This window comes from Schistocerca cancellata, chromosome 2 (genome assembly GCF_023864275.1).
Source record: "Schistocerca cancellata isolate TAMUIC-IGC-003103 chromosome 2, iqSchCanc2.1, whole genome shotgun sequence".
In the NCBI taxonomy this organism is placed as follows: Eukaryota; Metazoa; Arthropoda; class Insecta; order Orthoptera; family Acrididae; genus Schistocerca; species Schistocerca cancellata.
The window spans coordinates 769,409,394-769,426,742 of NC_064627.1; the positions used below are offsets into that span (position 1 = coordinate 769,409,394).

At 36.2% G+C, this 17,349-nt stretch overlaps 1 protein-coding gene across 4 annotated transcripts in view; it reads right to left on the reverse strand.

Annotated features, from left to right (window-relative positions):
- The window catches only part of LOC126162595 (prominin-like protein), a 510,115-nt gene that overhangs the window by 101,219 nt on the left and 391,547 nt on the right, over positions 1-17,349 (reverse strand). For all 4 annotated transcript variants that reach the window (XM_049919200.1, XM_049919201.1, XM_049919199.1 and 1 more), the window contains 4 exons: positions 15,087-15,188; positions 14,758-14,985; positions 13,380-13,538; positions 13,088-13,209 (listed from right to left, as the gene is read on the reverse strand). In XM_049919200.1, coding sequence (XP_049775157.1) covers positions 13,088-13,209; positions 13,380-13,538; positions 14,758-14,985; positions 15,087-15,188 — 611 coding nt within the window. The remainder of the gene's footprint in view (positions 1-13,087; positions 13,210-13,379; positions 13,539-14,757; positions 14,986-15,086; positions 15,189-17,349) is intronic.

The window sequence follows — 17,349 nt, forward strand, 5'->3', positions numbered from 1 at the left end:
CTTTCTCTATAGTTTTTGTCATATATACACCCACACAAATACATAAAACACACTGTTTTTCCCACGGGGGCTTTCTTCCACATTGTTTACTTCAGTGTCTTTTAAGTCTTGAAGTAGCACCCTTTTCCTTATACCTGTTCTTTAACTGAATCCTAGAGTTTTCAAGGTACGCTCTAAAACTTTATCGGCAGGAATTGACGCATGCCAATGAACAAAAACAAATTGCTTTTCTTGCTCGTATAACTCACGCGTCCTCTGTAGCAATTCCAAAGCCTAACTATTTAATGGCACTCCACGACACAATGGATTCTCGCTTTGTGAATGACATTTTTTTGGTAACATTGTTTAATAAACAGAAGCTGTAGTAGAGATAGTAACACTACACAACACAACACAACACAACACAACATAAAAGCAGGTGGTCCCACACTAACATACAATGCTTACATGGAAGCCAGCAATGTGGTAGCATCGATGCCGGAATCGGCGTTTGTTTGGTCCTGTTATTGGTTCAAAAAACCCAGTGCGTTTCTCACTTGTTTGTCAGTTATATTGCCAACTTTACAGTGCTTGGGAAGTGACCTTGAAGTGACATGTTTCAGAAGCCGGGGTATATATTCCCTTCATTTTAGCCAGAGATTTAGAAGAGCTTTGTCTCTCTGCGATAGTCAGACCCCTTTGGAGGTACAGTAATCCCACAACTCTTTGGGATCCTATATCCTTTTGCCAATCTCATCCCGGCTCTCCTGGAGAGGGCATATGTATAATATCAGTATGCTGCTATGATTTTTTTCTTTTTTGGTTATCTGGATTCGAATACACAGAAGATTTTCTTTTGCAGCAAATTAATAATTTGCATTAATTTAAGCTATTGTTTTGACATTGTTTGCGTTGGATCTCACCAATATGCATAATGAAGGAAACATGTTGGGTTAAAAGCTGATGTACCATCACAATTTGTACATTACACACATTTCAGGCACAAGGTAGGAATAGAACTGCTATTTTAATTATGGAGTAATTAATGGTTAAAGTTCCGATATTTCTAGACATAGAAAGACAGTTATTTTTATGTTTACAGACTAAGAAACAAATTGTATCCATAATAGAAATATGACATGATTATTTTTCAGTCAGAATTAAGCATACTAATGTTTTAATTGCAGTTAGTTAATGGAATTGTTATTACAACTATATAGAAATGTTAAGTTGTACTCGTACAAAATTTAATTAATTGAATCTAGGCCTTTCATTCAATAAAACTAATCCCTCTGATCATCTGAAAATGATAGGTTCATTATCTTTTAAGTAAGTAAAATAATAAATGCAAATTAATTAAATACACTCTTGTAATGATAAAACATGTAATTTGTAGTCTTTGTATGAAATTATTTAGTGTCATTTCATGTAAATTTCTATGTAATTTGGGAAGATGTATGTAAAAGTTATTATCGTTAAACCTAAAAATTTAATATGTAACACAGTCAGTAATTGTTTAAAATCATATAAATAGAGGCGATTTGTACGCCGCCATATCTCAGTTGCAGTTCAGTTTGATGTTAAAGTCAGTTTTACACGTAGTTCATCGCCGAACATCTAGCATGTGAAATAAAACTCGTGAACACAAATTCCTGCAACTTATTTCTACCATTGCATGATTCCTGAGTGTCAATACAGTAACATCAAGATGAACCTACAGCAGCATTAAGAAGCATCACCCTGGATTACACAAGATACGTATTATTTATTTGATGGAGGATATCCCTAATATGACATGTTATTCCGTTTTCTTGTGTTAAGCAATGATATGCATCCCAAACTTCACCACACAAAATCATTCTTCTCCCAGTTATATTACAACACGTGTATAAAACAGCGACACATGATTGAATTCTTCACTGCTGAAGAAATTTTGCCGACTGAAATACATCAACGCTTGCTAAGGGTGTATGGTTACGATACGACAAACATGAGCATTTTGAGGCAATGAGTACGGCATTTTCAAGGTGATGAAAAGAGTGTGCATGGCAAGCCAGTCTTTCCTGCACAGCTGTCACCCATCACAGTGAAGAGCATCTTGATCAACTCATTCATTCTGATCGGCGGATTAAGACCAGAGAATTGTGTACAAAACTGAATGTAAGCTGTAATTCTTTGGAAACAATGTTGGAACATCCTCGTTATCATAAAGTCCGTGCAAGATAGGTCCCGCGGATGCTTACAGAAGAACAAAAAATTCATCTGAAGGAAATATGTCAGGACCTGCTGGACCAATATGAAGCTGGAGGTGACAATTTTCTGAATAACACTATCACCAAAGATGAGATGTGGTGTCACTGCTACGAGCCGGAATCCAAAAGACAGTCCATGAAATGGCGACATGCGAATTCTCCATCAAAGAATAAATTTAAGGCACACCCATCTGCAGGAAAAGTGATGTGCACAATCTCCTGGGATAGGCAGGGTGTGGCTCTTTTGGGTATCCTGGAGCCTGGAGAAATGGTCAGTTCAGCATGCTACAAGATTACACTGGCTCAGCTGAAAGCCCAAATTTCCAGGGTAAGGCTGGAGAAGAAGAACAACTTTGACATGCAACATGATAACACCAGGTCCAAGACCAGTTTTGTGACCACATAACTTACTGCAGAATTCTATTGGGCTGTCTTACCACTTCCACCATACAGTTCCGATTTAGTGCCTTCTAACTTCCATATCTATGGGCCTCTGAAAGATGGACTATGTGGTGAACACTTTTCAAGACTCTGATGCTGTTGTCAAAGCTGTAATGAAGTGGTTAGCTTCAGCTGGTACTGATTTTGACAAGTGTGGCATGCAGGCACAAGTTCATCATCGGCAAAAGTGGGTAACGAATGGTGGTGACTATGTGGAAAAATGACAGTCAAATATTGCTCTATTTAGCTGTGCTGTTGTGATTTATGTATTTCCTGCAGTTTTAATGAATTAAAATTAAAATTGGAACGACCCTCATATTATATTATTTTTTAATAAAACGTCCATCCTACTCTCTTTTACTTGGCATTTTTTATTGTACTTTTTGTCATTATTATTTCATTTAGTTTGTAAGTCCATCATTTTGCTATAATGTCCTTTCACTTTAATCAACTTTGAATGTGTGTGCTGCTTCAGTCGGGTAGCCTCAAAACATCCCTGTGCATATGTGAAAGCAGTATATGGCTGTGTTCATTTATGTTGCAGGAAATTCATGTTGTTCTATTTTCTGTACAAAACATATTCATATTTTATGCTCTGAAAGTGGGTTTCTCACCACTGGTATTTTGTATAAGTTTCCTTGGTTTCTTTGGTAATAGTTATGATACATTTGGGAAAAAAGTTCATGCGCATAAAGCAGTGCCACTGGTTTGAATGCCATCTGGTGTGTGTAATATTAATTTTCATTTTGGTAGCATCACTTATTTCTCTTGTGTACTGATGATGTTAATCACTTGGCACTACTGTCTTATCATTGTAGATTTTTATGAGTGACAGTGTGTGCCTCAAATTTTTTTCCATCAGCTTTCATATCTTGGTATGTATCATTTGTACAACTAATATTGTCATGGAGTGCAGTTTTTATATTACAATGTGCTGTGGATTAATAACTTTGTGCTCATAATTGTATAATGACTGGTGGGAGAAGGCAGTGCACAATTGGGAAGGAGTAGTGTGGACAGAGGATGGAAGGGAAAAGATAAGGCAAGACAATGGGAACAGGTTAGTGGAGATCTGGGCCAGGGTTATTGCGAGAATGTAGGATATGCAGGAGAGAGAATTCTCATCTGATTAGTTCAGTGAAACTTGACCTGGAGAGGTGTATCAGAGTGGCCTGCATAGTGAAACAAATGCTGAAGTCATTTGTGTTGTAGTGTGCAGCGTATTCAGCAACCAGATGGTCAAGTTTGTGGTTTGCAATAGTTTGACTGTAGCCATTCATGCGAGTAGACATTTGGTTACTTGTCATGCCCACAAATAATTCTGTACAGTAATTGCAATATAACTGATTTATTATATGGCTTCTTTCATGCGTGGCCCTACCTTTTAATGTGTAGGAAATGCCTGTGACTGGACTGCGGTAACCAGATGTGGGTGGTTGTATGGGACAGGTATTGTACCCAGGTCAATCACAGGGGAATTTGATATGGACAGACATACTAATGGAGTCACCAACGATGTGAAGATCAACATCTACACAGGTGGCTGGGTGAGTTGAAGGTGACCAAGTGAAGTGGATTTGGGAAGAGGTATAGAGTTTATAGAGGAAAGAGCAAAGGCTGTCCTTGCCACTAGTCCAGGTAATGGTAAGTTATCAACGAATCTGAATCACTAAAGGTTGGCATAGAATGGTGCCACACAGGTACTAATGGCAGTTAGTTTGCTTATTTGGCCTACAGAAAAGAAAGAAAATAAGTACGATATGTGAAAATGTGAATTGTATGGCCTATTTCAGTTTTTCCAATAACAGGCTATAGTTGCGAAGAATAAATAAATAAATACATAAATAAATACCCCCCACCTCTCTCCTAACCTTACGGGTGTGTGTGTGTAAATTAGGATTATAACAGTGGTAATATTCAAATACATGTCGAGAGGTGGGTTTCCCCCCTCTTCCTTTAAGACTCTACAATATTATTTCAATGGTTGGAAAGTAGTTGAAATACATTTATAATGAAAGTTTTGAATAGAAAAGCAGAACTACAATCATTAGAAAACTTTCTAAAACAAAATCTTGGAATAATTCTGGCGATAATTCTACATCATTCTATGAATGAGGAGTTAATAAAGGAAAAAATCTGACTTGCTTAGTGAGAACCAGGCAAAACCCTAACAAAACAAAGTAATAAAAATAAAGTATTTAATATCCCTTATAAGAACTCTTTTTTTGTACACTGTTTCCTATTTCCCAAATTTCTATGTTGAGTATTACTAGAGTCATTCAGAGTTAAATAAATACCAACAATGAATTATTTAAAATAATACTGTGGAGAATTTCTCACCATTACTGTGTCACTATTAATATTCCACAATGACCAAAAGCTTCCAGAAGCTATAAAACATCTCCATTTCAAGAACAAAGACCCAACAAAAAAATGGAATGAAAAGGTATGAATACTCAAGAATATGATGACTACAAAACACTTAAGTAGCAGTAAACAAAACTGCATTGGACATCTATATTACTAAACACTAAAATAGTCACCCATCCCCAGTTGCAGGTTACCTATTTAATAGCTTGAAGAGGCAATAAAAATTTAATTTTGTGTGTGTCATATAAGTTTTGACCGAATTTAAAAATTTAACATTATGACATAACCTACTCATTGTGAGATACAATCTTACATTAAAGGTTTAAAATAATAAGTATTCAAGATAGATATTGTGTATGTGTCTTTACACAGGATAACTTCTGTTGAGCCAATTACTCAGACAATCATCCAGTGATATACATTAGAGTTTGATTATTTAAAGAATCAGGGGTATGGTTGCTGGTGCCAATCAAAAAGTATTTAATCACAAGCTCCAATGACAAATGTCAATGATCATTGTGCTTCTAAAAACAACTGAGCAAAAATGAATTATATTAACTGTGATACACAAAGACAAAATATATGATGTGTGACTAACATCATTTACCAACTGAGGACAAAATAATAATTCAAATGTGACTGATAGGCAAACTAGTTTTAAACTTTTTATAAAATGAATGGTTGGTTCTAAACTTTTTTTCAATAATTCCTTAATCCCCAGAACAAATAGAAAGGAAGATGAAAGTGAAGAGCAAGATCAAAATATAAAGGTGTTGTAGGAAAGGAACTATTGTTCCAAACTGAATTTCATCAGTCTGCACTAAATTTATTCACTGTTACAGTGTTCTGTATTCTAGTTTCTTCACGGTAAGGTACAATCTGCTGCAGAGCTTAAAAACTATATTTCAATGAGAAGCAATAATTAATTTTATACGCAAGAAGACTTAGCAGATAATTATCTTGCAGCCATTTCATGACAAATCCACACAATTGTCAATTCATTAGCCTGTACAGAAAACTAATTATCCTCTATTAAAGAGCAAAATAATCACATTGTCAAGGTGTGTGCATAGTAGATGGAAATTAAAAGAAGGCAATATTTACTTAAAGCATCTGAAATACTTGAGTTGCTGTTATAACAGTAATGAAAATTCCTGGATGGAAAATATGTAAAATAAGGGAATGGCAACCAGTCACCAATGGCCGACCAATACATAGTGCATAGAAACACATACTAAAAGAAAACAGTGTTCACACAATCTTTCAAGCTCTTGCCATCACTCACAATGAAAGTTGATATTATTGATGTATATGAGTTAAACCTAGTGCAGGCACAACAGTGTACTTTATACGCTGGAACCACCCTTGCCTTCTACAAGAAAACTGCCAAGCCTTATAGAAATCTAATTGTTGATACCTTTCTAGTCACTGTTTGGCTTACGTTTAGTTGTGTCAGAGTGAATGCAGCATCAGCATGACAAGTGCAATAACAAGTTATTCCTGTAACTGCAGCAGTGGCACCTGGTCATGTAAATACCATTTAAAATTGTCAACATTATCTCTTGTACATTTACACAAAGTGGTGTGCTAAAAAAGCAGTATATTTCACAGACCACTATTGTTATATTTCCTTAGCTGCTAACAGTAGTTTGTAACTCTAGTTTTAGGACCAAAAGATACTTGACAGGTGAGGAATTAGGGCAGACTCTTTTAGAGCTGCTTGCAGAAGAAGACTGCAGAGATACTGACTATCTGTTTTCTGACTGAGAGCATGAAGTAATTTTACTTTGTTATCATGATAGTGATTTTGAAATTAAATATGATGAAACATTACCTTCCATTGATATTGAATACAATATATTTATTGATGGGGACAAACAAACAAAATGGATGAATATAGAAAGACAACTCATGTACCAGCACAAAATGTTATCAAGATCTTTCCCAGTCCTGATATGGTAGCATGAGGTATTGTAGAGGAAACTGAATCGTTCCATAAAATCATAAGTGTTGATATGATAGATGTAACTGTTCATTTTATAAATGTATACATTCACAGAAAAAAGGTAAGAAGGAAACCGCTCCATAGATAGGGAAGTTATGTTGACAGTTAGAAATGAAATTTGTGCAGTATTAGGCATTCTTTATTTGATTCACTTCAAAGGTGGAAACCACACAAATCCAATGCACTTTTGGTCAAATGATGGAACAAGAATGATTGTTTTGGGATCCTGGATGAATTACAAGATATTTTTATTGCTTCTCTGGTGTATAGATTTGATGATAAAGTAACTATAGATATGAAATATGAAACAGAGTAGATAAGTGAATCCATTGGTGGCAAAGTACACTGTGCCAATACTGTTTGGGATTTCTAGAGTGTTAATGAATACCGTTTTGGAGAGCTGCCAGTACTAAATCACATGTTCACTGTTATATAAAGTTAAAGAAGCAAAATTTTTGGATGGTGTTAGGTGTGATACAGAGTTTATGTTCTGTACTATTAACAGTGTCTGATTACACAGGTGTCATAGATGTAAGACTGCTTTGTTGTACCTAACTAAAAGTGATGCATTGCCTATAACAAATTTTAATGAGTTATTTTTGTTATTTGGTGTTAGGTTAAGGATGTGAGCCAAATAGATGAAAGTACTGGATTATACCAATCCACTTTTAGTTAGAAATTGGTCAAGGATAACAAACTCATCACTAATACAAGGTGTATATGTGGACAAGGAAAAAAAATTCCTGGATTTCTCCTGGATTTCCCAGTTAAAAGTACCCTTTGTCCCGAGTGAAAACATACTTTTTCCCTATTAACTGACAGTATACTTTCTCTCGGAACTGTATAACTTATCAGTCCTTTGAATGATTATGGTTTTATACACTGGTGTAGAATTTCCCAGCACTTTAGAAAGCGAAACACAGGGGAAAAAATCACATTTTGGAAAAATCTTTGATGTGCCACATATTTTTGTATTATGAAAGCATAAATTCGAATTCCACCAAACACCGCATGTTACTTTCCGAAGCATTGAAATTGAGATTGCCAGTGACAGCTCACGGCACGTGATCTCGCCAGCCGATGACAGCGGGTATTCAGAGCTTAGAGCACGTGATGTGGTCAGCCAATAGCAACATCACTGTTAAGTAGCGCGAGGACACAAACAGGAAAAGTGAATGGTTTAAATTAATATACATAGTGCCGCTACACGAAATGCAAAGCTTTCATATATAATATTGGTCTATAAGATTAATAAGCTGCAAGACAAGCTACGCTTTCACATATGATGTTGGTCTTTTATGCGCCTATTACAATTTAAGATATATCACACAAACGTCCCAGTGAAATTTTTAATAACGACATAAATGTATGATCTTCTGGGCTCGAAATTCATCTAAATGGCTTATCATCAATGAGCTGATTTTTAAATGACAGTCAAACACTCTGTGATTTAAGAAATTCATCTTACATTCTCGCACATATTTCAACTTGGGTAAAAGGAAATTTACTTTGATGGTAACGCTTTTCAAACCACCATTCTGAATATTTTCCCGTGACCTGGTAGAAACAGGTTCGTTTCTGCAATTGCTAGAGAGCGCCAGATGACAGGCATCACCGCGCTTGCACAGCTACCATGTCGTAGGGAGACCGTAAGTTAGGATGTGTAAAACATTAGAACATCTTACATGATGTCATAAAAGAAACAAAAGCATCGGAATTTCTGATCCATACTAAAAAGTGCACATTTGTGTGTCCAGATTTCCAGTGAAGTAGGCCACGACCTGATATTAAGCTTCTCAATGTGGTTTTCGGGCTGTAAATTTTCTTGGGAGTACCACGTTTGGTTCTTTACTATGGCATAATGCCATAAGTGCTAGAAGTTGAAAACATTTCAAATATATTGTCTGCTCAGCAGAAAAGGTTAATAAAAGAAAATTTCTTTAGCAAGCCGACAAAAATATCATCATTGTTCTGCAAGGCAAATAATGCTTGACTGTCAGAAAGATGGAAATAAAATAAGACCTGCAACTAATAACACATTTTAGACTCCCATAATTATTTGAATGTATTTTAATTCAGTTGATAGCTCCCGGCCACAGAAATCTGTTTTGTTTTCATTTGACGCGAGAGCAGTAAACGAAGAGGAAACAGCAAAATCACTAAATGTAAATACGGGTCACGTGGTGACTATCCACTTCCCCACTACAACTCAGACTGCCCTGCGCATCAGCTCCGTATCTATGATATTTCCGAACCGGGGCAATACCCCGCCACTCCCTCGAGCGTTTGAGATTAAGTCGTAAAAATTTTTTTTAAATCTCATTTTCAAAAATATGTTCATTTTTTAGCGCACATCTTTCTGAAGTGTCTGATGCATGAAACATACGCATTGCAGGAAATGTAAGACATGTTATTTGGTCGTAAGTGTGCCAAAGTGCAGTGCCTCGGCTCCTCACACAGCATTCTTCTATCGCATGTCACCGTATTTCGCTCTGTGGAATTGAAACGTGTATATTTTGTAATGGATACCATCAAAGCATATTGTGGACAATGGAAATTAAAATGTCCTGTGGTGCCCCTCCTGCTTACAGTCAGCTGTTTTGACATCCTGTCCCCCCCCCCTTTTTTTTTAAAAAAAAAAAAAGAACTCTTCAGAAAATTTGCACTCTTTATTGTCTATCACTTAACAACTTGCTGTTGTGTGTGACATAAAATTAAATATAGGATACATAAACCCAGTAAAGACATGAGACAAGCAAGACAATACACATTTCTTCAATCCTTAGCTCCTAGAATTTTATTCTCTCTAATATTGCTAGTTTTACATGGCGTGCTTTCCTTTCTGCGAAAGAATCTATTACCTTATCAAAGTTCGTCAAACTTTTTGCTACATGAAAAATCGAAAAGTCATTGTCTAATACTGAAAAAGCTGTTAACACAATAGGACCCAAGACTGGTGTGGTTTCCCAATCTGATTACATCTATTTTGTCATGGTCTGCTAGATAAAACAAAATAGGCCTTTCTAATGCTACAATAATTGTACACACACCAAATAAACAAGACTGTTTTGGCACAAACGGGCTTTTTTGTAACGACAGAATATAATTCACAAAGCACCAATATCAAATGCTTATTAGGCCTACTACAAGCAAAAAGCTTTACGTTAGGAAATAGTTTCACACTTCATTCATACGTTCCAGTTTCTCAAGCATGAGATCGAGAAGTAGTAGTACGAAATTTTTATACAAACTTGGAATCGTCATATTGTTTCATAATCTGTAAGATGTCCCCGTTTCTTCTCCTTCCTTGTTCTAACAAACAGTCTTGTTATCACTAATTCTATAACTATTCCCGCCAATGTCAAAGCTTATTCATAGGTTAACTTCACTAACTCTGCCAGAATCACCGATTTAATTCCCTGCGGTTATTCTCCGGGTAGGCGTTGTTACACGTTCGTACAACTCGATTTCCACACTTCTTTCAGAATATAACTTAAAGCAGCTGCTAGCCGGGGACTGTACAACTGGCCCTTACTAGTATAGCGATCTGGCCAAAACTTTTCTGTCAAAATTTCATTTTCTTGGATACACCAAGAAGGTAATACGTAATCTTCTTACCTGTTATTTGTTTATTTCGACTCCTGTAGTCTGAATCTATGGATTTAGCTAGTAATTATAACAACGCTCATCATTCGCAAACTCAATCAACCACACAATCAGACAGTGGTTGGCATTCATCCGTTCGGCATTAACTCCGCTCAGCTCGTAGAGCCCCTTTTGTCTGTAGAAAAGTTTGTTTCTACATGTGACGAGGATTCCCCTGACGGAGACATCATGTAAACTATGCACGCATTCACAGATCAACTTACGATTCATTCAGAAATCAACTTACAATGTGTTCAATAATGTTCAAAAACCGACAGGGATGATTTTCATATGAATAATTGATAGACTAACGTGCGCTGGATGCTAGTCGCTTTGTGAAACAAGGTTTCCCCCCCTCAAAAATATGAATTTGACCCCCCCCCCCCCCCCCCTAGATCTGGGCCTGCTTCGCATGCTTGAATCTGGCAGCTTGGGCACTCCAGTAAAATTTTTCCCGGTATCATCTAGCTGCTTGCTGCGCCTGCTTATACAGCCAACAGCCACATTTCTGTAGCCAGAAGCGGGAGAAGGTATTACTCAACTGCGCATGCGCATGATCCCGCTCGTAACTGCTAAACTGAACCTAATTTAAACAATTGTGATGTCACGCTCATCGGAGGCAATTTGTTGTTACGAAGCATTGCATAGTCTTCCTAAGGCCTTTGACATATTTTGCTGTTGGCAGACGCTTGTATGAGCACTATGTTTTGTTGCTGTATATTGCACATTTCCTTTGCAATTTAAGTTTTATTTTCGCTTTTTCTCTCGTTCGTGTTTTATTGCTGCAGTATTATTCTGTAGTAGCAGGATACAGTAATATCCTTTGTTAGAGTATCGGTTCTTACCAGTCAAAATTACAAAAATTTAACTGAAAACAAAAACAATGAAAAATTCCCGGAATTCTAAAAAATTCCCGGGTTTTTCCCGGATCTCCCGGTTGTCCCAGGTCGTATACACCCTGTAATATCATAATGGGATGATAAAGGAAAATTTGTAGCATATGTATCAAATGACCCATTTGTACCTTCATTTCCATAAACAATTTCAATATTAAATGTCGTCCATCTACACATCAACCCAAACACAGGAAAAGAAAGCTTCATATTCCTATGCGCAGCTATGAGAAATTGTGTGAATAGTTACAATCTTGGAGAATTTGTTACTACTGACAAGAAATTAGCAGCATTCAGAAGTTCTGTGGCTTCATAAAATACATCCTCAAAACACCAGCTAAATATGGCATCAAAATATTTGCTCTGCACAATGCTAAGTCATTCTAATCTGGTTTATTGTAAGTGTATTGGACCAAACCATCAGAAGGACAATTTTGTGTTTCTAATAAGCCACCTGATATTATGTGTAGACTAACGAACCAATAAAAAGCACAAATGACACTGTGACAATAGATACCTGGTGTACTAGCTATCTGCTCATGCTCTGTCTGCTGCAAAACAAAATCACTTGTGCAGCACTCTAAGAAAGGATAAAAAAGAAATTTCACTTGAGTTACTGCCCAATAAGAACACAGAAATCAGTTCACAGGAGTTTTAAGATACCAGAAATCCTTTACTAGGGTACTGTATGAAGCTAAATGCAACAAATCTGTTATAGTCATTTCTAAAAGGCACAATGAAGGAACAGTAGATGAGGTTACTAAAATACCTCATATTACACTACGATTTTAGTGAGGCAAAGTGCAGGGTTGATGCTGTTGACCAAATGTGCAATAAATATTCAGTAATATGAATGATAAGAAGATGGGCGCTGGCTATATGGTACACACTGTTGAACGTAGCTGTTATCAATGCATGTTGAGTTTTTCAAAAGAACCTTTCTTTTCAACTCGTGAAACAATGTCTTATCAAAAGATCTGTGATATCAAGATTACCAGATGATTTTAGCATGTATTTGTGTTGTTACAAAGTTCAAGAGGTGCACACACAAAGAGCAACCAATTAAGAAAAAAGCTAGATGTGGAATTTGCAGAAGGGCAAAGAATAACTCCACAACAACAAGACACATGTCTTGCAATGATTTTGATTGAAAAAAAAAAAAATCATTCTCAGACAACAGTTCTCTACAAAAATGGTGTGCTAGTTCACCCAAGGTTGGGGACAATTACTCTGAAAGCAAATTATTCCAATGTAACAAATTAGTATTTATAATGTGTATGAAACTAATCTTTCGAACCTGGAAATACAACTGATTTTCAGGTTTCCATGACATTTCGGGAGGGCACCCAGGATATTATGAATTCCTGTGCCAATATTTTGACTGAAAACCCTTCAGCCATTCTCATGGTGAGACACTTGCAAGATTCTTGAAGCACATTACAATGTAAAGTGCACATGTATCAATGATATCAGATTTTTAATATTATGAATGTAACACTTACGATTCTGCAAGAGGTCCTTGATATGGATCCAACTTATGATATAGACCAGTCAGCTTCAAACTGATTACAATGGCTGGAATGAACAGCAGTAGGCACCATCCAATGCTTGCCCAGAACCCATTCTTTGCAACAAAAAAAAAAAAAAAAGTGCCAGAAAAAAAATTAATAGTGTTTGTTTAAGAGTTATTTTGATGAAAACTGTACTCAATAAGATGTCTTTATGTCTTAGAAAATGAAATATTAATTCTTACTAAAAAACACAGTAATTAATTAAGAGGCAATTTCTACTCACAAATGGTTTAAGGATTTCATCACATGTCGCCACTACTGTTGCATTATAGGCCTTGCTTACTGGCCCACATCGTCCAAGATCATTGACAGTGAACTGCACAACATGCGTCTCATAGCTCTTAATATAAGTCACAAATTCATTTATCAAACTTTTCGTTAGCTGTAAGAAATGCATTTCATGTATTGTAGCAAAAGCAGCACACTATACTAAAAACATGCCAACTTCACACAGAATAACTGTCTCACTACATATTCAGGTATGGAAGAGCATTCAGAGTATTAACTGTGTATAAAGAATATCCAACAACAAGAAATAGTCATAAGCAGTCCGTTGAATCAGTGGAAGAAGGAAAGGAACAGAGAACAAGGTATAATGACCCATCAACTATGTAGCCACTAGTAATGGAGAACCTCAATCATGGAAAAATTAAATGTACATGGCTGCTCAGACATATGAACTGCTATCCTCCTAATTACAAGTTCAATATCTCAGCACTGTGGTACTTCACTAGATCAAATCAGTGAAGATCCAAAGTGGAAATGAAACAAAAAATATTTCAAAAATCTCTAACAGAAATTGCAACCAATACATTGTTACCTGAAAAGAAAGCAATTAGCCCCATGATAATAGTCATCCAATTCACTGAAATAATAACACAAGAAACTTAATCTCCCTGGATGTGAAACAGCAATCAAAACAATGAAACTTTGTAAGCACATTGGTTTTGGTTCATTCATTATGGACACAGAAAATGGGCAATACAGAGTATAATTTTGGAAGTGTTTCATAATTAGTAGCAGAGATTCACCATTCCACTATTGAAGGCAATATGAGTAACACATACCATCAATGAATTAAAACCATAATAGTCTATTTTGGATGTCTTGTGAATTATAGATTTAAACCAAATGCACCACTTATGCGACTCATTTTTGCTGTGTGAATGTGACGGAATGAAAAAACTTCAATGTTTTTGATAAAAAGGTATATGACAACATAACAAACAGGCATTTGTGGGAAAATTTATCTTGAAGATAGGGCTGTTCTTTAAAATATAATTAGCACCAGATAATTTTAAAAGGAAAGATAAAATGTTAATGTGAACAAACAGTATTTGAAGGCAATTAATTTTGACAATTTCAAAGGAACCAACCCCGTACCACCTTTAAGACAGCTGTTGTTGAATATGCCTGTAGTGGGATGTCAGAACGAAACACAAAAATTTTAATACATCCCTCAAACCTCATCATTACACACACACACACACACACACACACACACACACACACACACACACACATACACACACAAAACTTATATTTAAAGTGCATGACTCCTCAAATCACACGAATATTAGTTCAAGTTTATGTCAACTCACCTCTTGAATCTTCTGTGTTGCATTAGTTTCCAGATATATCTGTGCTTTATCAATTTCTTTAAGAAGAGAATCAATGGCATCAGATAACGAATTATGATTAAATTTAAGGTGTTCCTGAAGTGAAGTAGTTGTGGCAATGAGATAATTTACTTGGGCAGTCATTGGATCTATAGTTGTTGTCTGGAGAATCACAAGTTGGGCAGAATGTTTCCTCAGTGAATCCTGAATCTGATTCACGAGAAAAAAAAAAAAAAAAATAAGGACACATATAGAAATCCTTATATTTAGTAAAATATATTTTTCCAGTGACTCTACAGCATAGAACTCACTTTTTCTATGTCACTGCCAGGGTTCCTTGAGAGATCATCTGCAGTGTCATTCAGTGTCTTTGCCAATTTCGTAACATTTGCTGCAACAATCTGGGCACCCAGCTTTGGTGTGATGGAGTGAAAACAGAAACATAAAATTAAAGCATCTAGGTAAATTGTGCCAATTTTTATTTAAGAAGAGTAAAACAAGAATTTAACCAAATTCCAATTTCTTTTACCTCCTAGAGAATGTGTTATCAATGGCCAAGGAACACAATTTAAAATCCTCTAAATTAACATGTAATGAATTTCCAATTAAAAATTGATAAAGTTTAAAAAGCAAGAAGATCACCTTTTAAACTTAAATATGTCATTTTAACAGATAAACAGAAAATGAAACAAGCAGCATAACAGATTCCCTTTGAGAAGAAAATCAACTTTGTTGCTCAGTGAATATAAGCTATACCAAACATCTTACTTAAATAAGAAAAAAATAGGTGGTAAAACTACACATTACATTTTTTTATATAGTGCCTCAATGAAGACTACCAAACTCTGACAAATACTTGTATCAACAACATTTCTGTCGTTAACATGTACTTGGACTTTAATGATTAATAATATGAACACAATCCCTACATATTTTTTCAGAACTGCTATATATACTTGTTCCGGTCACGTACCTTGTCCCAGTACTAATCATACCCTTTCCTGTTCCATTTGCAGATCGAGCAAAGGATAAATAGTTGTCTATATATCTCCATCCACACCTATCTTGTCTTCATGGTTGGTACATGAGACGTAAATTGGTGGCATTAGAATCATTCCGCAGTGAACTGCAAATGATGTTTCATGGACATTCTCAACTGTGTTTTGTGAGAAGTTTGTAGCCTTCCCTCCAGGAATTCCCATCTGAGTTCATCGATAGTTTCTGTAACACTCATGTGCTGATCGAAATCACATGCCTCTTAATTGCATCAATGTATCAATGTTTTCCTTTCACCTGACCTAGTGAGGATTCCAAAAACTCTATCAGTACTCAAGAATGGTTCACACAAGCACGGTCTCTGTTATAGATGAGCAATTCTTGCCAAAAATTCTCACAATAATCCGAAGTCAGTAATTTGTCTTTCCTTCTAATGGCCTTACGTGCTCGTCCCATTTCGTATAATTTTGTAACATTATGCCCAGATACTTAATCGATATGACATACCAAGTAGCATGCTACTAATACTGTATTCAAACATTACAGGCCTGTTTTTCTCATTCATCTGTAATCACTTACATTTTTCTACATTTAGAGCAAGCTGCAATTCCTCATAACAAATACAAACTCTGCCTAAGTTATCCCATATCTTCCTACAGTCAGTCAACAATGACACATTGCCATACACTACAGCATCATCAGCGAACAGTCAACAGATTGCTGCTAAACCTATCCATCAGGTAGTTCGAGTGTACAGAAAACGAGAGCAATCCTCCCACATATCTCTGGGGCACTCCTGATGATACCCTTGTTTCTGATGAATGTTTGCCATGCAGGACAACATACTGTGTTCCATTACTTAATGAAGTCTTCAAACCACTCCCATATCTGAAAACCTATTCTGTAAGCTCAGACCTTCATTAACAATCTGCAGTGGGGAATAGTGTCAAATGCTTTCTGGAAATCTAGAAGAATGGCTTTCACTTGTCACCCCTTGTCCATCATTTGCAGGAGATTATACAAGAAACGGGCAAGTCAAGGCTAATACGAGAGATTCTTTCTAAATCTGAGCTTAATGATGATGATGAGAATAATAATATGTCATCATCATCATCATCATCATCATCATCATCATCATCATCATCATCATAATCATCATCATCATCGTCATCATAATCATAATCATCATCATCATCATCGTCATCATCGTCACTACTACTACTTATCATACACACACATAATTTACAGCAATATTTACACAATGAAGTACAAAAGGGATATGCAAGACCTCCGGTCTCAATTGGTCTTACAGAGAGACATCAACAGAGTCTCTCCATTCCACTGTTGTTGGATATGGTTCCAGTCTTCACTGAAACATCTCTTGTGACGTTCCTCTACAGTGGGGTCAATAGTCACTCTGAAGATTAACAGCACACAATCGGGTATCTGAGAGCCCCCACTTGTGCAAGAAGGACGTAGTAGTTCCATGTCCACCTCAGATTCTGTTCAGTTTACACCAGGTTCTTCTGGTCAGTTGAAAGCCTGATAAATGTGTCTTGTCTTTGAGGTCATGTCTCC